The sequence below is a fragment of the Nomascus leucogenys genome, chromosome 5 (genome assembly GCF_006542625.1).
Source record: "Nomascus leucogenys isolate Asia chromosome 5, Asia_NLE_v1, whole genome shotgun sequence".
NCBI classification, from domain to species: domain Eukaryota; kingdom Metazoa; phylum Chordata; class Mammalia; order Primates; family Hylobatidae; genus Nomascus; species Nomascus leucogenys.
The window spans coordinates 36,078,318-36,102,356 of NC_044385.1; the positions used below are offsets into that span (position 1 = coordinate 36,078,318).

A 24,039-nucleotide genomic window follows, 5' to 3' on the forward strand; every position below is an offset into this window, starting at 1 on the left:
AAACAGAAGGACAAAGGAACAAAACAAAGAATGAATGGGCAAAAATGCCTTCTTAAAAGGGTATTTTCAGCCTTAATAGTCAGTCTCATACATTCAGTCTATGATGAATTTATGACAAATGCTTCCATTCAGCACCTAGAGAAAGCAGAGGAAGTAATTTATACTTATTTGCTATAAGTATAAATTCAGACCAACTGGTTCACAATTACCTGTGGTTTTATTTTTATATAATGAAGAAGTAATAAGCCTCCAGCTGTTCAACCGTAAGTTTCATTCGTTTGGCTGTGGATTCACTTGGAATTGGCAAAGGAATTCAAATAAATTTTGTAAAAGAATATGTATTGTATCCCAAACATATTCTTTTCTTTTTAATTCAGGGAACTTTAGGAAAACATTTTTTTGTTTGCATTTTAGATGATTGTATCCTGACCCCCTCCCCCTCAAATATTCAGTCTCAAGCTGGTAAAAGTCTACAGGGACTCCTGGAGGAACTATTAGAGATGCTTCCTTGATGCAAATTAGTCCCCAATTTCCTCTTAATACATGCATGGGAGAAACACCTAAGTTTAACATAAAATGGATTTGTTTATAATAAGATGTCAACATGATGAAAACACATTAATACATCTGCAGGGTACAATGAAAAGCTGTTGCAAAAAATCAGCTGCAAAAATACTTTTCATTTAGATCACAAATACCAGATACTTGAGAAATGAGTCAATATATGTCTTTGTGAAAAGAAGTTTGTATCCCAGTGGTGCTTATAAAACACTTCTCAATTTATAAAAGTAGGCTTTCTTGCATGATTTTAGAGTACATAAAACTATTCACCCTGGGAATGGCATAACATCATTTTGGTTTATACAGTTACATGTTTTCTGCCCTCACACATACAGATCTTCAACATTATAATTAATTTTAGAACAGTCTACTTTGAGATAGCCAACTGCCTATAATATTGCAAATATGGTGTAGTGAGAATAGCAGAAGTATATGCAGGATAAATGTTAGTCACAGATGCTTTTAAAGTTTTGGGATCCATTACTAATGTACAATATTGAACAAGAAATATTTCTCAGTTTTTGAACGAGAATCTTGCTACAAATGAGGGAAATTACTCATGTTTGGTATTCTTGTTCTTTTTATTATCGCCCATATCCGTGGTATATAGTTAAGTAACACTGTAGTCATACAATACTTATTATTTTTTTTTTGTGGTCACTGGTACATAGAGAAAACTGTCTGAAGCATTTACTAAGCCTTAAGTTCTATTAGGGTAAAACAGAGTTTCTGTCCCATCTAAGTTATTTGGGTTGAATTAGAATGATAACAATAGATTTTATTATAAAAATGACTCACTGTCCTTTTAAATTTTACAATGTAAGAAGAATCATGACAGATCCACAGCTATTAATCACACAAATATATAGACACATAGACATACCTATAGGTTACTGCCTGGCTCCTAAATATTCGCATCTTATGCATACACTCTGGTACTAAAAGGTACCAGAAAAAGTAGCTGTGTTAAGGATGACACAGTTGTAGCATATTCCACAATCTGTGTATAACATTAGCATCTTTTTGTTTTGAAAGTAAATTCAAATATCCTGCTTTTTGTTTATGTTGCTTATGGCTTTTCTTACAGTGTGCTTATAAAGTCAACACTTGTATGAGTCAATGTTTGCTATAGTAACAACTCCAAGACGTCAGTGGCTTATAATAATAAAGATTTATTTCATGCTTACAGGCCTTTGCGTTGGTTACAGCTTTGCTGGGCTGTATGTGTTTTTGCAGTCCTGGACTGTCTGAGGAAAGCGCTTCTTTTGGTAGAGATCAGAAGCTCAAGAGACCAAGCCAATTCATGCAGGCACATTTAAAACCTCTGCAAGGACGTGGTAAATTACATCTACTGACATTCCATTGGCTAAAGAAAGTCACATGGCCAAGCCTCTTGTTGATGAAGTGACATATATTCTTCCCATGGGGTGGGCGAGGATATGGGAGAGTAAATAGTTGAAAAATAACACAATCTACTATGACTACAGATTAAAAAGCTAAATCATGTGCCTGAGTTACAAAAAGAGTGAAATACTAAAATGGCATTGTAAATTTAAGGAAATGTTAAATATTTCTTTGGACAACTCCTTGCAAAGAACATGATTGCTTGGGAACCAGAGTGGAAATTTAGAGAAAGAAATCTAATACATTAATTAAACATAAGGTAGCATAAAACAAAAGAGTATTTACACCTCTTCCGGGCTTCTTTCATACCTTGTGCTTATCTCTATCATTTTACTTGTCATTATGCTTTCTGATTTTTCATTTCTGAAGATAAAAATAAAGCTTTTTTTTGTATCTTCATATACCCAAGGCCGAGTAAAATCCTTAGCACAGAGTGGGCACTCAATAAATGTTTGTTGAATGACTAAATGAATACATGCATATATAATCCGGAATATATTGTTCTTACTATTCCTTTTTCAGTGCTGAAATTATTTATATTATATAACATGGGAGAACTAACATATTGTATTGGTTTTTTCCTCCCCATTTTCTTTTTCTACCTGAGACTTCTCACTTTTCCTTCCCTTCGTGAGATTATTTGATTTTAAAGAAACAATGTTGAACATTCTCTGTTATATACTGAAGTATTTTCCTGCTAAGCTGTGTGTGTGTGTTTGTGTGTGTATGTGTGTGTGTGTATAAGACAGAGATCTGTGCAAACAATTTTCATATGTTTAGGAAATATCACTGGGGTACTCACTATTCATTTACTATACTACTGATGAAAATCAGTTCTTGAATTGGTTCTTTCTACATTTATTTCTTTTGTGATTTGCTTACTGGGAATACCTTCAGAGATTGACATCCTGTAGTTATAAGACTGTCAGGAAGGCTGTTACTATACTAACGCTGTTAAAAACATTTCAAATAGGTTGTATAATGCAGTGCCTTCACAGTAAATAACAGACAACAATAGAAAAGAATGAAAAAGCTGATAATTTTTAAAAAATGGAAATAGTAGAATGCAAACTGTTTTCTATTACCATTCAACACATATAATAAACATTTCAATTTCTATAAAATTATTGCTAAACTCACTTGGCTCAGCTACATATTTTTTATGATTTAAATTTCACACTGAAGTCATGAAGTACTTTAAGATGAAGTTCATACAAAATTGCATCTTTCAAGTCATCCAGAAATAGTAGGGAGATATCATCTCTACAATTCCCCTTGCTCCTCCAAACCAAGATTTTACAATTCTGTAGTTATAGATAGACTAAGCATGTGTCAAAAGTAGAAAACATTGGCCGGGTGCGGTGGTTCATGCCTGTAATCCCAGCACTTTGGGAGGCCGAGACGGGTGGATCACGAGGTCAGGAGATTGAGAACATCCTAGCTAACAAGGTGAAACTCCGTCTCTACTAAAAATACAAAAAAAATTAGCTGGGTGTGGTGGCGGGCGCCTGTAGTCCGAGCTACTCGGGAGGCTGAGGCAGGAGAATGGCGTGAACCTGGGAGGCGGAGCTTGCAGTGAGCCGAGATCGCGCCACTGCGCTCCACCTGGGCGACAGAGCCAAGACTGTCTCCAAAAAAAAAAAAAAAAAAAAAAAAAAAAGTAGAAAATATTATTTTAATGTGGCTATACAAAAGGAAAAGACATCTTGAAACTTAATTGTTCATGACAAAACTTTTGAGGACTCAAATGGATGTGATTTCTTAGTCAAGTATTTAAGTGATGTTGGTTTTTTTTCCTTATAGATCAAAATGGAATAACAGTATAGAGACTAGATGAATTACCCAAAAATTGACAAAAAAGCTATTTTGTTTCATGAAATATCAGATTTGTAATGAATATTCAGAAAATTTAAATTTAGGATCTCAGACATATTATGGAAGAAATAGTAAAATGATTAAAAATAGTTAACATCTGAATTCTCAAAATTTTTGTTTAGTGCAGGAAAGCACTTGGAATATAGTAAGATCAAGTTCTTTTTATCTGATTATTGCATTTAGTGGAAGGATTCCATCAGATACAATCTAGGCTAAGACGCGTGACACAAATAATATAGAGCTCCCAACAGCAAAGGAGTGAGAACATGCAAATTCTTGTAGGGATTTATTTTTAATTTATATTTGAAAAATGTTCCTAACAGATGGGAAAAAGTAAGGGACTATTCATAAAACTTTTGGCTTTTTTCCATGAAAATGCTCCATTTATTGAACAGGAAATAAGGTATAGAATATGCTTTTAACCAAACTATGAATTCATTTCCCCAATTCATAAAGTTATTCATTCCCTCTACAACTAATCTACATATATTTTCATCTGATACCTCTCAATAGATTTGTCTTTAAATAGAGTCCAAGAATAAGTGTTTATGGCACCCTCTTTCAAGAAAGAGGAAAGAGCAATCTCTCTTTTCAATGTCGACAAATGCTAGGTGATGACCAGGTTAAGGATATTACTTGTGACCAAGAAACTTGCCAGAGTAGCATGTTCCTGGTTTATCTGATACTATGTCAACTTCAGGTGAAAGCCTAGAGTTTGCTAGGGTGAGTCCAAATTTCACAGAATGAGTTTTGGACTGATGGAGATGATCAAGAAGTTGTTGAGCTTTTCAGATGCTGAATAAAGTAGGAATGGAAAACATGGCTAAGTATCAAGAATGCAGACTAGACTTAATCAGTAAACTAAGAGGCAAAGTAGGAGGCAAGTGATAAGAGTTAACAACAGGTGTCTATACAACCAATGCTGAGAGCCTTTCCAGCAATAATTCAGAATGGAAGCTGAGTTTGGATTCAAGGAACATAGTCCAATGTTGGGACTTAGAGACATGACATTTGTTAAAGACAGTTTTGATTAATTCTATCTTAAAGAAAAAAATTCCTCCTTGTCTTCCAGGTTGTTCTCTTTAAGAAATTACCGCATGACTTAGCTTTTGCCCTGTGGGCATCATAAAGATACCATTAGATTTTAGAATGGGGTAGTAAAGAAAAGGGCATAAAGGGTGTATAATCACACTCTTATTTTATAAGTCTATGACTCTAAGTGTTTTGTAATAGTCAATGAAAATAGGTAGCAAAAATCCAGTTAACTTCTTTCTTATATAACCAAAGAGAGCTTGGTGAAAGGAATATAATGAGGTGCCATTTAAATTCATGAATTAAAAAGTAAGTAACTTGTTTTTAAATTATTTCATGGGTACAAGTCTTCTTGAGAAGGTAAAAGCCTTGAGGGTGTTGTTCATAGGATAATTCTTTTGTATCTAGCATGTTAGACATTAAAAAATTCTTTTTTTTTTTTTTTTTTTTTGAGACAAAGTCTTGCTGAGTCACCCAGGCTGGAGTGCAGTGGCACGATCTGGGCTCACTGCAAGCTCCGCCTCCCAGGTTCACGCCATTCTCCTGCCTCAGCCTCCCGAGTAGCTGGGACTACAGGTGCCCACCACCACACCTGGCTAATTTTTTTTTTTCCTATTTTTAGTAGAGACGAGGTTTCACCATGTTAGCCAGGATGGTCTCCATCTCCTGACCTCATGATCCACCCACCTCGGCCTCCCAAAGTGCTGGGATTACAGGCGTGAGCCACTGCGCCCGGCCAAAAAGTTCTTGAGGCTTGAATTACATTCTGAAAAACTAGCATTTAGCTTACTAAAAAATATTTCCCCAATGAGTAAACTTTATAGCAAACCAAATTATAATCAACTGAATAAAGCATATTAAAAGAAGTAGATGTTTTATAAAAGTGACTTAGAATCAGTACCAAAAAAGAGAATACCTCTCAATTTATTTTTTCATTGTTCCTAAAACAACATTTGAGAAATATTAGAAAAGACTTTAAATATACATTTTAAAAATAGAGGAAGATAGGATGATTTCTTTTTATTCTTCATAGGGGCATTTTAAAGCCCCACTTATGAGAATACAGTTGAAGACAGCTTTGACCTCTATTTTTTTTCCCTGGAAAAACTCATGAGAGATGGCATGATAAGCGTCTCATTATACATTATAATTTTTATTATTTCCCTAAGTGTGCCTGAAATTCTACACAATTTATTAAGTAATCTATGTGAGTAATCAAGTGAATAAATAATGAAAGAACATCAGAACAGGATTATGGGCTGGGTGCGGTGGCTTGTGCCTGTAATCCCAGCACTTTGGGAGGCTGAACTGGGCAGATCACTTGAGCCCAGGAGTTTGAGACTAGTCAGGCCTACGTGGTGAAACCTCATCTCTGCTAAAAATACAAAAAATTAGCTGGGCATGGAGGCACACACCTGTAATGGAGGCTGAGGCACAAGAATCGCTTGAACCCGGGAGGTGGAGGTTGCAGTGAGCTGAGATCATGCCACTACACTCCAGCCTGGGCAACAGAAAAAGACTCTGTCTCAAAAAAAGAACAGGATTATGGTGGCAATGCCATCCGCATGGTCACTTTGGAACACTGGCAAGGGTACCAAATTGTCAATTTTGCATGGGGACCTCCTTGAAACATGTGTTGTTCTCTCCCTGCCCCCTTTAGGAGAAGCTTTCTGGGGCACTAGGATGATGACACACAGAGGAAAACCAAACTGGGGTGAAAAAAAGCTGCCACAAATTTGGGGGAAAGTGGAAGATGTTCCCTGAGAAGGTGAGAATTACCCAAGTGGCAAAAGAAAGAAGAAAGGTACACTAGACTCGGGCGACTCAATTATGGTTTGCAACAATAACTGCTCATCACTGTTTGTGGGTGACATCCCTCATGTGTTGCTCAGCCCATTTCCTGAGAAATTTGTTGCAGATCCTGCATTGTAAAGGGCTGTAAAAAGGAATAAAATAATCTTTTCTTTTAAAATTATTTAAAATGTTTTGTTATTTTTCATAGAGAAGGGGTTTCACCATGTTGCCCAGGCTGGTCTCAAATTCCTGACATTAAGCCATCCACCTGCCTCAGCCCCCAAAGTGCTGGGATTACAGGTATGAGCCACCACGCCTGGCCCCAAATCATCTTTTCAATTGGTAAAGGGTTGTAGGCACTGCGAAGAGAAAACAAAATCCCTTCTCCTAAATTTTAAGACTTGGCAATGGGCACTGGATGGACAAGCAGAGCCAAGGAACACTGGAAAATGGAAATGAGTATGGGTCACTTGGGTTCCATAGAGAACAGAGAGCAGAATTTTGTAAAACATCAGGAAAAACTCAGTTCCTGTAACATTTCTATTTGTCTCCAAGGCTAGCATGGTCTGGGAAAAAAAGCATAATTTTTCAAAGTAAAGTTATTATTTTATTTGGGATTTAGTTTATGAAGGACAATATTGTGTTCCTCTAGCCCACACAAATAAATTATGCCATAAATAGTAATATATTAAATGAGCAAACCAGTTTTGCATAAAAGGCATGGTCTGACTTCCCTGTGGACATGACAATAGAAATAGCATTCCTTCCTTTTTTAAATTCATTCATCACTACTTAAAGAATGACTATAATTTGGTCATTCTCAGTGGGGCAAGAGGTTGTTATAAATAGAAACAAGTAATGGTGCAAATGCAGTAGCTTATTGTTTATTTTAATAAAATAAATCATATCAGATTCAAGGGTGTTGCTTTTTCACCTCTTCCAGTGGGAAAGGGTAGAATGAATCTGAGCACCCTAGAAATTGATATGGCTATGTGCTACTCAAGTATAGCAGTACACAAAAAGGAGAGTTGAGAGTCACAAACGTACAGCAATATAGCGAAGAATAAAAGTTTTCTTGTCCTTGGGCTTTTATAGTCACTCTAAATCAAGAACTGTTCCAGAGAGTGATAATTACACAAAAGAGAGAAAACTACAGGTAATAGAATTCCAGAGAGAAAGATTAACTCAAGCCAGGAATGATTAGAAAATTCTTCACGAAAGTGGAAAAAGCTGGGCATAATTACATGATGTATGACTTTAAAGGGTAAGGTGGCTCTTTAATTATTAAATAATACTTTCTTAAAACACTTATTGGGTATCCAAGTGGTGGGGATACAAAGATAGATAGGATAAAATCCATGCCCTTGAATATTTTAGGTTGGGGACACATATACCAAAAAAAAAGGAAGAAAAATAATGTCATGGAACAAATACAATGTCATACCACAATACAGTGCTACAACAGAGGTGGTATAGGGCCTCAGAACAATACATAGGAAAAAGCCTTCAGTGCTACCTGGGAAGGGACAGGTAAAATAAGATAAAGTTATTTCTGAGGCTGAGCACAGTGGCTCACATCTGTAATCTCAGCATTTTGGGAGGCTGAGTTGGGTGGATCACTAGATGTCAGGAGTTTGAGACAACCATGGCCAACATGGTGAAACCCTGTTTCTACTAAAAATAAAAGAAATCGGCCAAGTGTGGTGGTGCTTGCCTGTGGTCCCAGCTACTGCAGGAGGCTGAGACGGGAGAATCACCTGAGCCTAGGAGGCAGAGGTTGCATTGAGCCCATATCGCACCACTGCACTGCAGCCTGGGCGACAGAGCAAGACTCTGTTTCAAAAAAAAAGTTATTTCTGAACTGAGATTTCATTCAGTTATTACTCATTAATTTAACTAACATGCATTAAGTGCCCACTATGTTCACAGTGCTTGCTCTCAAGGGATTGATAGTCAAATGGTGGACAAGACATGTAAACAGATAAGTACAATGATGGATTTAATTAAATATCCAAGGTGCACAGCATTATTAAAGATAGGGAGGTCAAATGTGTGTGGGAAGTTGTGGAAATGCTTCATAGAGGAGGTGAGTTTTTAACGATGTGGAGATATTTGTTAGGCAGATTGTGATGGAAAATATCAAGGATGAAGGAAGTTCCAGACAATAAGAGTGGGAGTAAAGGTGCAGTGGCCTGCTCCAACTTGGTGTATACACAGGACTGACAGAAATTTGATGTGACTAGAGCTTTGGATAACAACGATGAGACAAGAAATCAGGTTGGTAGGGACCAGATCATGGAAAGCCTTGAATTCAGACTTAAGGACTTTGATTTTTCTCTGTAGACCAGTAATTTTCAAACTGGATCCCACTACTTCCTTGAGTTTCAAGGAAGTACATTAGGAAGGTGATATGGTTCGGCTGTGTCCCCACAGGGAAGCTCAAATTGTAGTTGCCATAATTCCTATGTGTCATGGGAAGGACCTGGTGGGAGGTAACTGAATCATGAAAACGGCTCTTTCTCATGCTGTTCTTGTGACAGTGAATAAGTCTTATGAAATCCGATGGTTTTATAAAGGGGAGTTCTCCTGCAAATGCTCTCTCTTAACTGCCACCATGCAAAACATGACTTTGCTTCTCCTTTGCCTTCCACCATGATTGTGAGGCCTCTCCAGTCACATGGAACTGTGAGTCCATTAAACCTCTTTCCTTTATAAATTACCCTATCTCAGTATGTCTTTATTAGCAGTGTGAGAGCAGACTAATACAGAAGGTAAAGAGCATACCAAAAAGGCAGACTTTTTGGGGGCTGTGAATGCTAAGCTAAAGAGTTTTAAACACTAATATTTAGGCTATGTGAAATTATTGAACACTTTTAAGGAAGGAGGTGATAGGCTATGAACTATTTTTGGATGATCAATCCATCCACAAGATTTCTGTACCATTCCAGAAATCTGGAAGTCATCCCAAATTGCTTCATTGTTCTTCTAATCAATAACTAAGCAATTGCCAAATCCTATTTATTCTTTCTCCTAAACAATCCTTAAATCCATCCTTTCCCGTCCTTCTTTACTGGGACTACCAGTGGTTCAGGTCCTCATCATTTTTCCCCTTGTCAAATAAAAGAGCATTTAACTTACTGCTCAGTACTCTTTAGTCAATCCTATATATAGCTTTGTCATATCACTTCTTGCACCATTTTGAAATTTATTAGATTTTTTTTTTTTTTTTTTTTGGAAACAGGGTCTCACTCTGTCACTCAGGCTGGAGTTCAGTGGCACAATCATAGCTCACTGCAGTCTGGAACTCCTGGGCTCAAGGGATCTCTCCACCTCAGCCTCCCAAGTTGCTGGGACTATAGTCTTAGCCTCACTTTGTTGCCCAGCCTGGTCTCAAACTCCAGGCCTCAAGTGGTCCTCCTGCCTCAACTTCCCAAGTCTCTGGGATTACGTGCGTGCGCTACTGTGCCCAGCTGAAATTTATTTCTGAAGTGTGTATGTTTTCCATTAGCGTACAAGTTCCTGGAAAACTGATGTGGAAGGTCCTGTAAGACTGTCATTTGGATTCACTGCTAAATGTTCTTCAGTTATTCATTCTCTCTCACACATCAGTTTGTCCATTTCTATGGAGCATACAAGTAGCATACAAACATGCTATATTTTTCCCCATCTTAAAAAATCTACCCTTGTTTCCATATCCTCCATTTGCTGCTATTTCCTTCATAGCAAAACTTAAAACAATTGTATAGAACCACTTTCTCTATTTCTTCACTTCAATTTTTTCATAAACTCACTTCACTCTGACTTTCATCTCCATCACTCCACTACAAAGTCACTTAACACAGTCATCATATCCAATAGTTAACTCTTCATCCACATCTTCCTTGACGTTTGAGTAGCACTGAATACAGTTGATAATAATGTCTTACAATAGCTGAAAATATTCTCTTAAGTTTCCTCTTGGCTTAGCGGATAGGATATTTCTTTTCAGGACCCTCTTCCTTTTTTTTTTTTTTTTTTTTTTTTTTTTTTTTTGATCTAGAGTCTCGCTCTGTCGCCCAGGCTGGAGTGCAGTGGCGCCATCCCGGCTCACTACAAGCTCCGGATCCCAGGTTCACGCCATTCTCCTGCCTCAGCCTCCAGAGTAGCTGGGACTACTGGCGCCCGCCACCACACCCGGCTGATTTTTTGTATTTTTAGTAGAGACGGGGTTTCACCGTGTTAGCCAGGATGTTCTTGATCTCCTGACCTCATGATCTGCCCACCTCGGCCTCCCAAAGCGCTGGGATTACAGGAGTGAGCCACCACGCCCAGCCAATCCTCTTCCTTTTACAGGTCTCTAAGTCTGGGATGGTTCAGCCCTGGAGTCTCTTCCTTTTGCTGTCTACATTCACTTCCTAAGGGATCTCCAGTCCTGTGGGATATATGCTAATGATTTTGAAACTTACATTTTGAATTTGGGCCTCTTCCCTGAATGCTGATGATTTTGAAACTTATATTTTTGAGTCTGGGCCTCTTCACTCTGGTCACAAACTACCTACTTGGCGTGTCCTTTGGGATTGCTATTAAGCATCTCAAACTTAGCATGGTCAGATCAGAATTTTGTCCCACAACCTCCCTTCTTTTCCCCCAGCTTATTTCTCATAAAGTCTTTGGCATTTCAGTCTATGGCACTCTTATTCATCTCATTGTATGGGCCAAAAATCCAAGTCTTTGATTTCTCTTTTTTGATTCTTTGCACACTTTTCATCTAACCACCAGAAAAATTTCTTGGTGTTAACTTCAAAATCTTTATGCCAAATCTGAATGCCTCTCACCATTTTCACTGCTACCATCCTAGTGTAAGCTACTATCAGCATTCATCTGGTCTACTTCAATAGTCTCTAAATTAGTTTCTTCGTTTACACTTTTGACCCCTTAGACTCTCTTCCACACAACCATCTAGAGCCATCTTTAAGTTTATAATTCATATCATGTCACTCTCCTGTTCAAAAATTCTCAGAATATACTTGACTACACTTTTTAAAAAATCTAAAGGTTTTAATACAGCTTACCCAGTATAATCTAGCTATAGGCATTCTAACTACAAACCCTTTCATTCTCCTCCTTATACAGACCACTCTGGACACATCAACCTTCTTGTTATTCCACCAATATGCCTTTAGCACTGTCTCAGGACCGCTGCACTTGCTATTCCTTCTGCCTGGAATGCTCTTATCCCAACTATTTCAATGGCTCCTTCCTGCACATAATTCTTAATGCTACATTCTCAGAAAGACTTTCTGACAATCTATATAAAATGCCTGCCCTCCCCCATCCCCACTTTCATCTCCATATTCATTTATTCTGCTTTTCCTTCACAGCACTTAACAGTAACCTTACATTACATTATATATTTATTTGACTCCTTATTTTCTGGTTCTTACAGTAGAATGCAACAAAACACTCTTTTCTTGACCTAACTCCAGTCAGACTCCTCTGACCCACTAGGTCCTGTCCTTGGGCATGTCCTCAAGAGCCCAGTTTTAGCAAGAATTCTGCTAAGCCAATTTAGCCAAAATTCCCTACCCTCACTACCTGATCACTCTTGATGTCTAACCAAATTTCTCACCCCCACACCATTCCCTGGGTAATAGCTGATCACCTTGGCCTGCCTTCAGCAAGAATCCTGTTAGGTCTGTTTAGCAAAGAATTACCCCACCCTCCTAGTAATTTTCCACTCATCAACACATCTTGTCCCTCCTCCTTGGCTATAAATCTCTACTTTTCTTTGTTGTACTTGGAGTTGGGCCTAATCTCTGTCTCCTACTGTAAAACTTCATTGCAGGAGGTCCTATACCTATCACGATAGTCCCAAATAAAGTCTGCCTTACTGTCTTTAATAAGTGTCATGAATTATTCTTTTCTTTCACAAAAACTACCATTATAAGTGGTAAATAAGATAGGCTATACTATCTGTTTTGTTCATTGCTACATTCTCAGTGTCTAGAAGAGTAGTGTGCCACTCAGTAGGTATTCAATGTATCTTTGTTCAATGAACGAATGTACTTAGAACAAAGCAATGATATACTCTGAGAACCTAGAAACCTTTTATCTGTGGAATAGCTAGTTGTGTAACAATTTAAAAACATTTCAATATTTTAAAAGTAGAGGGTGAAAAGTTTATTAATTAATGCTTTTAAAAACTATTAACAGAATTATACAGAATTGAAACCCCAGACTCTTGAAAGGGCACCTAGTCTAAACCTATATACAAATTAAAAAAAAGAAATTGAATTATCTGATTTTTTTTAAGGTCTTTATTCTTGGAAGGAGAATTAGTTTATTATTTATAGAGCATTTAGAACTTGAAATTACCTAATTTATCTTGTTTGCATTAATCATGTCAAAGCTTAGTAGTTAATGTTAACAGGATTGTGCCAACAGCCAAAGCATTAACACCCACTTGAGGTCATTAAAAGAGTATTATAAAAGGCTTCAAATAATAGTATATTACATAGTTTTGTCAACGGGTGTTTTAATTCCAATGGACAGCCATAACAGAGATGATAATCAACTCAAGGTGACACTGGTATCTCCTTACTCCAACTTCACCAGTTCAAAAGTATTCAGTACAGATAGTCACTGAATCCATGCCAAGAGGGAAATAATTGATTTAACTGATCTAAAAGTGTGTTTGAGCTTTTTTCAGACAAGCTGTCAACACACACGAAAGCAAGATTCTAAAAGTGCTGTCAGATCCATAATGTTTATACAGCAAAGCAAACAACCTTTGTTATTCCAATTAATGCATCTGTTCATGAAGGAAGTCTGATCCAAAATGTTTTATTTTTTCTCAGCTGCACTGAAAATTATAATGTTGACTCATATTGAAGCAATTTAGAAATGTATTCAGCCACAAAATGAAAATGGATTAAGTGTAATATTTGTTACTAGGGTACCTGCTAAAAATAACATCTCAAAATTATTTATTACATTTCCTTTAAAGGGTTTCAAGTATTGTCACGTGTATCTACTTTGAAGGGGGCTAGGCCCATAATAGTATTTTCTCAACCTTACAAACCAATGATGATAAATATTAGGAGATAAACTGTGTATAGGGAAAATAATGTGGCAAGATCAGTTTGTTGAGATACCTTGGACGGTGACCTACAATACTTTACAGTAATTACTCTATCTTTTTCCCTCTATTGTTTAACTCTAAAACAGGGAGTGGAGATTGGGAGTTGAATGTCCCAACAACTGACAAGTACTTTAGTACTTTATAGTCTAGTTCAACACTATTAGTTTTACCAATAAGAAGTGAAATGATCTGTTTAAGGACACATTGCTAAAAGGCTGAGATGGAACATGAACTCAGGATGTATATACACATATACAAATATATACACATAGATAATATATAGGGCATATGTATATATATATACACACATATATACATACATACATACATGTGTATATATGTATATACACATATTTAATTATATATATAATTTTGAGACAAGGTCTTGCTCAGTTGCCCAGGCTGAAATGCAGTGCAGTGATCTTGGCTTACTGCAATCTCTGCCTCCCAGGCTCAGGTGATCCTCCCACCTCAGCCTCCCTAGTAGCTGGGACTACAGGCACACCCCACCAGTCCAGTTATTTTTTGTAGAGACACATTTTCACCATGTTGCTCAGGCAGGTTTCGAATTCCTGGACTCAAGAGATCCACCTGCCTCAGCCTCCCAAAGTGTTGGGATTTCAGGTGTGAGCCATTGCACTAGGCTATGATTTTTTATTCTAAATACTGAACTTTCTCTACTACCTCTTGGGATCATGAATAATTATTGAGATAAATCCAACAAGATCGGGATATTCAACAGTTAAAATAATTCGATGTTTTAACAAATAGATGACATTTTTTAAAAAGAGTGGGAAGAGAAAACACTATATATTAAAAGAGATGTATTGACAGAATGGTAATCCTGATTAGCATAAACCAATTGTAAAACTACATTCCTGAGACAATCAAGGGATATTCACCACAGAGTGGGTATTTCATAACAGTAAGGAATTAGTGTTAATTTTGTTAGATATGATAGTAGTAGTATGGTTGTGTTAAAAAGAAGTGCTTATCTGTTAGACCTGTATACTGAAGTATTTGCCAGCGAAATAATCTGCTTATTTACTTTAACATACTCCTGAAAATAAATTTAAAAAGTGCAGAGATAGATTGGTAAATGATGACAATGTTGATCATCACAGATGCTAAGGTTATTTATGTTACTCTACTTTTGTGTATGTTTGAAGTTTTTCACACAAAATTTTAAAAATGTAATTATTCAGCTTGTACTTCCTATAAAATACCATAAACATCCTTTATTATTCATCGAGTGTTCAACTTTTTTATTTTAAATTGGAGACAGCCATAGAAGCCCTATATCATGAATCTATAGACTTCAAAGGTGCTAACTCATGCCTCTCTAACCTCACTAATGACTGCTGTGCTGAGATGTAAAATTATGCTTTGCCTTTAATATGTGTATACATAAAATAAAACTGAACTCTTCCCTGTATTGTTGCTACTTGATTCTCTAGCTTAGTAAATAACCCTTTCTAAAATTCAATTTAGCAAATATTTTTGGAATGATGTACCAGGTTCCACTAGGCCCCAGAAACAGCAAGTAGGGTATGAACACATCATTTGCATATATAATATGTAAATATAAATACATATATGTATATATCTATATGTATGTATAGTGTATATATGATAATAGAATTGATAAATTCTATATTAGCTATATTAAACATGTACAATGGAAAACCTAAAAAGAAACATGTAATGAAAAACTTAATGAATCATGCTTAATGTCAGAATTATCTTTCTATTCTATTTAAAAATTTACAAACTATAAAGAGGTAATCAAAGAGTATACAGCCAGAAAATGTAGAAAACAGGTATTATAGAGGTATGTTGGATAATTAATTTATAAAAATATTGTTATTTTTCTGGATTTGGGGATGTTTGTGGCATTTGTCAGCTTTTATAAATTTGCAGATAGTTGTTTTTCACTTCAAATACTCACTTTCATACGCAATTTTGCATTTTTTTTCCCTTAAAGAGATTCCCCCACACTAAATAAACTTCAGGTGCCACACTCTGAATCTGCCTGGATATCTATATTTTGTCAGGCATTGTCCCGGGAGCTAAGGACACATCAGTGAACAAAATAGAGAAAAAAGGCCTCTCTTCTTTTGTGAAGTTTAGATTCTAATTGGGAGAAACAGACAAAAATGTAATAAGCACATAAATAGTATGTTAGACGGCTAGTGCTATGTAAAAAAGTTGAGGAGGGTCAGGGGACAGAGAGTGCAGGGCAGGGAGCATGAGTGAGATAAAACTGCAATTTAGGCCTGGTGCGGTGGCTCATGCCCGTAATCTCAGTACTTTGGGAGGCTGAGGCAGGAGAATCACTTGAGTCCAGGAGTTTGAGACCAGCCTGGGTAACACAGCAAGACCTTGTCTCTAAAAAAAAAAAAAAAAAAAAATTTAAATTACAAAAAAAAAAAAAAAAGAAAGAAACTGCAACTTAAATAGGGTGGCCAGGGTAGGGTTCACCAAGAAGGTGACTGTGAGCAAAGACTTGAAAGAATTGGTTACTGATAATACCAATGACGACTAGTACAGTATATTAGTTTAGTGGTCTTGCATTAATGTCCTATTCAGGACTTATTTTAGAATATTTGGAGGTAAAACAACACCAAAGTTTCAGAAGCAGGAGGGTAAAGCAGCAATAGTTGGACCAGCGCTAAGAACTGAACATCTCCGTGGGGCACCGGTCTTAGAGATTGATACTAAACAATAGCGGCGTGAAACCTTCATTGGAAGATAATAAAATGGGAACATTGCATTTAGCAGAACATCTTTAGGGGTGAGACCTCCAAGAGGCATGACTCTTAAGGAGATCTAGTCTGATTAACTGTCGGGTTTTCTATTGCTGAGTAGGAAGAGGCAAATATGGAACCTTATCTGAAGTGTCCAGGACAACAGAGGGCTGAGTGCTGCCACCAAGAGTTGTCCTTCTTACCCACTTACCATTCAACCTTTCCTCTAAATAAAAGTCAGAAAAACAACAAAAAGTAGTTTAAATACTTACATATTTATAGGATATATTATTGGACTGCCCACGAAATAATAAAAATATGAAAATGGAATCACAACTGTGACAATTTTTAACTTTCTCAGAGCACCATACGTTCTTTTAGTATAGGCAGCTGTGGTATACTAGGCAGACTGAAGGACAAGTCAGAACTGGGTATGAGTTCTGACTCTGCCACTTTTTAGCCCTGGGCAAATCAGAAAGGGAAAAACTAAGTTTTATCGTCTATAAAATGGGAATAATAATCTTTCTTTTATGACAATTAAATGAGATAATTGTGTTTAAATGAACTTCTTAATCAACAAAGTATCATAGATGTTTCACATAATAACAAAACTATAAGGTAGTCCACAGTAGGTATGTAAGAATCATAGTTATGAAGTATATAATAATTTAACTTACAGTATTTATCAACAAATAGTTAAGACAGTACGAAATGCTCTAAAATCTCAATTTACAGTTAGTCTTTAGGTAGCTTCAAGAAAGCAATCTAACTTCAAGTGAAGACTTCTCAACATCTTTTAACGGGATATTAGAGCAGAAGACATATACATCTCATACCTCAAAAGCAGAACAGGTCTTTTCTTACTCACTTGAATACTGAAGGAATGACCCTTAACCAGATGAAAGTTCAGCAGAAAAATAACTGGCTATTTTCTCAAAATTGCCAGCGAGGTAGAGTGATTCCTAAATGATACTTGTCAGCAAGAAAGATGATCTGAAGAATGAACAAAAATAGCCTCTGTTTAACAGCTGTGATATCTATAATTTATAAGCTGTGATCATCTCTCATCAGATTGTCTTGATGTTTGGACGAGAATGAATGTTTGAAATTTCTATATTTAGTACTTATCAGAAAACAAAGTTTTGTTGTGTCCTATTCTTTTTGATCAATACATTTCAATTTACATATAAACAGTGTTCAAGAGACTTCATGTTTGAGGAATGCGACCTTGAAACTCTACTGGCATGCAGTGCTATAAATGTTTGACTAATCCTTAATTACTTATCCCCAAACAGAATTTATTTTTACTGTTTTAAAATTTTTTATTTCATTGGCAAATAAAAATTGTATATATTTAGTATGTGTATGTTTTGAAATACATTGATTGTGGAATGGCTATAAGTCAAGTTAATTAACAAACATTGTATACGAATCTTTTTGTGTGTGTGGTGAGAAGAAAATTAACTTTAATCACTGAAAGACAGAACATTAAAGAATGAGACAACATTAAAGGAAGGAAGGAAAGGAGGGAAGGAAGGGCGGGAAAGAAGGAAGAGAGGCAGAGATGATCACTTTATTACCTAATTCTTTGCCAGTCTTTTTTTTTTTTTTGTGGGGGGAGGTGGGGAGGTCAGTCTTTGAACACACTGCCTAGGCATCATGCTTCCAATTTCCTCTTACCACTCTTTTCACTTCTATATCACATTTATTCTGCCTTTAATATGTGACCTTGTATTGGCCTCGCCCTTCACAATTCCTCTGTCGCTCACGCATTTTACTTTCTGTGGGCAGAATATCGTTTGCCTTTCCACGTCTTTCCCGTTTCCCTCTTGTACAGCTGTATCACATTTCGGTACTATATGTTGATACAAGCGCGTGGTAAAACTATATATTTATATAAGCATGTGCTAAAATACACTCGAGCAAATACCGTGATTGAGATTTTTTGGAAAACTGTGGGCAAATTAGTTTAAATTGAGAGCTCTGGCGGATAAGGTCTCTTCCATCTATAGGACAAAATAATTGGGAATTACAGAAGAAGTACAGGAGGACAATTCAAGAGAGTACAGAGCTGCGTGCGTTCTCCCTTGTGCCGCGACCTGTATCCAAAAGCCTCAGACGAGACTTGAGGAGCTTCCTAGAGGCTCTCCTGCCACTGTCCCTTTGACCAGGGCCCTTCCCGCAGTCTCCCCTCCCGCCTCTTCCCTTTTACAGCTCCTCGCTCCCCACACCCGAGGCCCGTCTCTTCTTCCAGTTTGACTTCCAAGTCTTTCCATTCCCTAGGATCGGGCCCCGGTCTCATCCCCTATTTTCACTCCCTTCGGTTTTCCTCAGAAAGGGCCTCCTGCCTCCCTCGGCGCCCTCGCCCACCCCTTCGCAGCACCTGCCGCCTCCGCCCCTCACTCGGACCCCGCGCACCTGGCGCGGCCCCTCCCACACTCCAGCCCAGCGCCCCGCGTACCCGGCCCCCGCTGTCGCTGCCTCGGGCTCCGCCGCAGGAGTCTCGCGCTCCCTCCCTCAGCCCCGCCCCGCCCGCCGCTCGCCCGTCGCTTTCCACCTGGGCCCGAAGCGCCCAGCGCCCCCTCCCGGGACCCCGCGCCTGCCCCGCGCCCCTCGCGGCTCGGGGTCCGCCCCCTCGCCCGCAGGGCCCGCTGCACTGTGGGTAGGCGGCGGCGGCGGCGGCGACGCGGAGCGGCAGGCGGCGGAGCGAGGCCGCGCGCGCCGAAGATGGCTGAGAAGCAGAAGCACGACGGGCGGGTGAAGATCGGACACTACGTGCTGGGCGACACGCTGGGCGTCGGCACCTTTGGCAAAGTGAAGAGTTGAGTACGCGCTCCGGACCGGTGTGCGGGGCTGCCTGGCTTGCGGGAGGCCGGGTGGAGAGGCGGGAGCCCCGGGCCTCCGGCGGGCGCGGGGCTCGGCGGCAGGTGGAGCGGTCTCGGGTCGCGCGGAGCGGGGGCCCTGGGAGGGTGGCGCGCACCGCCTCGCCTGGCACCGGCGCCCGGGCCCCGCAGGGTCCAGGGAAGAGGTCAGGGGTGTGAGCTGAGGATGGGCGTCCTAGGTTCCAGGTCCCGCGCCCATCTGCCTTTCTGGAGGTCGGAGCAAGGCACTTGTGTCTTCTCTGGACCTCAGTGTCCTCCTCTGCAAAATCGGGAGAATTGGACTCGTTCTGCGAGGCGCCTCCCAGCTCTGAGCCTGTAGGCTTAGGGCGGGGATCATCCACGCTACTGAGGACTGAGGCGCCGTTTCGTGCCGCGTGCCCTGTTAGGTGCTTTACATGGGATCTCATTGAATCCTTACAGTGACTTGGTCAACATGTCGTCCTCACCCTAAAGGTGAGAAAACTAGGACCCCTAGAGATGTAGTAACAAGCCCAAGGTCACACAGAAATGGGCAGTACCAGAGTGAAGTCTAAGATGTCCTCCAATTCTGGTCTTGCTGGGAGGTCCCTGCCATCCCCAGATTCCTTCACGTTCCAGGACTCTCGGTTGTTGGGGGTGACTGTTTGGGGGATGCTCCAGGGGCCAGAGGTTGTGAGTCTTTCTTCCTGGGGTGTTGTTTAACGCTGGAATGCAGCTGGATTGGATCAGAGGTTAATTAAAACAGAGAGGTCTGAAGGTGTTTGTGTTTGTAAAATGGCTATGGGAAGACTTCTGGGGTAAGGGAGAGAAAAAGTTTCCTTGGTGTTTGGAGGATTTGAGGCTGAGGAAGTCAGGACTGCTAAGGCATATTCTGCTAAGGTCAGTCTTCATGGAGATAGGATCCCATTTTGGATGTAGAAAAACAGGCTGCTTTTGAAATGTTATACTTTATTCGAGTTAAGTAACTAGTAAGAATAGTTAAGTATGGAACTTTCATTTGTTTTCTTTTTTGTTAGTCACATGGGATTTAATTAACCTGCCTTCTCTCCAGAATAGAGACAGTTGTTTATTAAAAATACTTTGTTGCAAATCCAGAATTATAAGTGAAATATTGACCTTTTTTTTTTTTCTCTTTGCTGAAGAAGTGCTGGGTAGGCAGTCTGGAAATTTTATTCTGAGGTCTCTATTTCCTTGTAAAATTCATATTTTAACCCCAAGTCAAGGCTGTTGAATGAGTAGAAGAGACTCATTGTTCATTCCTGTGGTAAGAATCAGCTCCTGTTTTCTTGCACATATTTAATACCCATTCATTTGTTCAAAAAACGCTGAGCACCTGCAGCGTGGTAGGCACTGTTCTAGGCAATGAGGATACAGCAAGGAAAAAACAGATCTTTTTGTTTAGCTTTCTAGTAGGGGAAGGCAGACAGTAATCAGAATATATATGTAAAAGGTATGTTTAATTTTATTGAGAAAAATGAATCAGGGAAGGGAAGACAGAGTTTTGTGAGGTTGGCAGTTTTTATTGAGGTTGGCAATATGGTGGTCAGATGAGGTGGTATTTTTGCAAAGACCTAAAAAGTTTGTAAAATTCTTTGCTGTCCTGTCAGGGTTATAAAGTCCTGGGTTATTTTTGAAATACCTTGTTAGTAGAGTGGATAGTTAGAATGTATTTAAGATGAATACAGCACAATCCAGGGATTAGATTAATGCCTGTAATGTTACTTGCCATTTAGTATCATTACTAAAGACTATTGTGTTACAATATTATACAGTTGCTCAAGCAAACAGTGCCTTTGACATTTGGACATGTACACTCTCAAAGTTATATAACTTAACCCTATGTCCTTTAATATTGTGTTAAAAGTTTTTGCTTGTCTTTTTAAGTTCATATACTGTAATCTGAATGTAGAGTAGAATACCCATCAGATCAATCAGTCCATTGCCAAAGACAACTTAAATCTCTTGTATGTACTTTTGAATTGTTTCCAGGCACTGGCTTCTTAAAATATAAACAGAAAGAACTTTGATTTATGAGAAATTCTTTTCCTGGAGAACCTCTGTCCAATGAACAACCAGTTGAAGGAGTTTTCCTAACACTGTGTTAGATCCTCTCAAAAGTGGTACTATGGTTTCCTATCCAAGATTAGAGTCAGCACAATTGTTACTCATATAGTTCTTCAAGGGACAAACGAAACAAAAAGTCATTTTTTTTTTTTTTTTTTTTTAGAAAACAGCTTTGTGGTTGGGCACTGTGGCTCACACCTGTAATCCCAGCACTTTGGGAGGTTGAGGCAGGCGGTTCAATTGAGGTCAGGAGTTTGAGACCAGCCTAGCCAACATGGCGAAACCCTGTCTCTACTAAAAATACAAAAATTAGCCGGGCGTGGTGGTAGGCGCCTGTAATCTCAGCTACTGAGGAGTCTGAGGCAGGAGAATCACTTGAACCCGGGAGGCAGAGGTTGCAGTAAGCCAAGATTGCATCACTGCACTCCAGCTTGGGTGGCAGAGCAAGACTCTGTCTCAAAAAAAAAGAAAGAGCTTTATTTAGGTATATCTTATATATGATATGAAATTCATCCGTTCTAAGTGTACAATTCAGTGATTTTTACTAATTTTGCCAAATGTTGCAACCATCATTATAGATAGGTTTCAGGACATTTGAGGACACCACAGTAAGATTCTTTATACCTATCACAGTTAATCTCTTTCCTACCCTCGGTCCCAGGAAATCACTAATCTGTTTTCTGCCTGTATAAATTTGCTTTTTCTAGGCACTTCTTTATAAACGTGATCATTCAATATGTCATCTTTGGTGTCGAGCTTCTTTAACAATGCTTTTGAGATTCATGCATGACATAGCATGTGCCATTAGTGAGTTCCTTTTTTTTTTTTTTTGAGATGGAGTCTCGCTCTGTCGCCCAGGCTGGAGTGCAATGGCGCAATCTCGGCTCACTGCAAGCTCCGCCTCCCAGGTTCACGCCATTCTCCCGCCTCAGCCTCTCCGAGCAGCTGGGACTACAGGCGCCCGCCACCACGCCCGGCTAATTTTTTTGTATTTTTAGTAGAGACGGGGTTTCACCGTGGTCTCGATCTCCTGACCTCGTGATCCGCCCGCCTCGGCCTCCCAAAGTGCTGGGATTACAAGTGTGAGCCACCGCGCCCAGCCTAGTTTGTTCCTTTTTATAGTTGAATAATATTCCATTGTGTGGATATGCCACATTTTGTCTATACAAAACCAGTTGATGGTCATGGTTTCAAGTTTTGGGCTATTATAAATAATGGCACTACGAATATTCACATGTAAGTCTTTGTGTGGACATATGTTTTCATATACCTTGGGTAGATACCTAGAGGTAGAATTGCTGGGTGATTTCATAGTTTTATGTTTTACTTTTTGAGAAACTGCAACACTTTTCCAAAATGGTCATACCATTTTATAACAGTCCCATCAAAGATGTATGAAAGTTCCCTTTTCTGAGTGTCTTTGCCAACATTTGTTATTGTCTGCCTGATTTATTATAGCCATTCTAGTGGGTGTGAAATAGTATCTCATTGAGGCATTAGTTTTGCATTTCCTTAAGGACTACTGATGTTGAACATTGTCTCATGTAATTACTAGTCATTTATGTATTTTCATTGATGGAATGTCTGTTTATGTCTCTTGCTTATTTTCTAATTGGGTTACTTGTCATCTTATAAGTTTAATTGTGAAGATTCTTTGTAAATTGTGGATACAGATCCTTTAATGGATATATTTTGCAAATATTTTCTTCCAGTCTGTTGTGTCTTTTCATTTTCTTGTGTCTTTTGAAGTATAAAAGTTTTGAATTTTCATGAGGTCCAATTTATTAGTTTTTAAAATTATTTTATGGACTATGCTCTTGATGTCATAGGCAAGAAATCTTTGTCTAGCCCAAGTCTCAAAGATTTTCTTTTATGTTTTCTTGTAAATATTTTATCATTTTAGCCCTTATGTTTAACTGTGTGATCTGTTTTGAGTTAATTCTTGTGTATGGTGTGAGATGAGGGTGTAAGGTTAACTTTTTGCATGTGGATAACCAATTGTCTCAGCAGTTTTTATTGAAAGCAGATGCATTTTTAATTTTGTAGATTTTAGACATTGCAAAATGAATTTCTACTAAAAAAGCTAATAGGAGATGATTTAATTTTAAAAGGTTGGCCAGTTGTGGTGGTCCATACCTGTAATCCTAGCACTTTGGGCGACCAAGGCAGAAGGATCCCCTGAGCCCAAGAGTTCAAGACCAGCCTGGGCGGCATAGGGAGACCCTGTCTTTGATTGATTGATAGATAGAAAGACAGACAGATAGATAGATAGATAGATAGATAGATAGATAGATAGATAGTTATAAAAACATGGAAATTGAGAAGTAAGGAACATTTTATGTGCTTTCTCTCTTGACTTTTTTCCTTTTTCTTATTTGTTTATTAATTAGTTTTTTTAAGGGACTATGTTGGCCAGGCTGGTCTCAAACTTGTGGCCTTAAGCAGTCTATCTGCCTCAGCCTCACAGTGTTGGGATTACAAGCGTGTCCCACTATGCCCAACTTTGACTGTTATGCTAATTATAGATTTAGAAATTTTAGGCTAGTCACGGTGGCTCACGCCTGTAATCCCAGTACTTTGG

The 24,039-nt window shown here is 38.6% G+C and overlaps 1 protein-coding gene across 1 annotated transcript in view; it reads left to right on the plus strand.

Moving 5' to 3' along the window:
• Positions 1-19,174: 19,174 nt before the first annotated feature.
• The window catches only part of PRKAA2 (protein kinase AMP-activated catalytic subunit alpha 2), a 69,379-nt gene continuing 64,514 nt past the window's right edge, over positions 19,175-24,039 (plus strand). Inside the window, exon 1 of the mRNA XM_003265133.3 lies at positions 19,175-19,354. Coding sequence (XP_003265181.1) covers positions 19,261-19,354 — 94 coding nt within the window. The 5' untranslated portion in view covers positions 19,175-19,260. The remainder of the gene's footprint in view (positions 19,355-24,039) is intronic.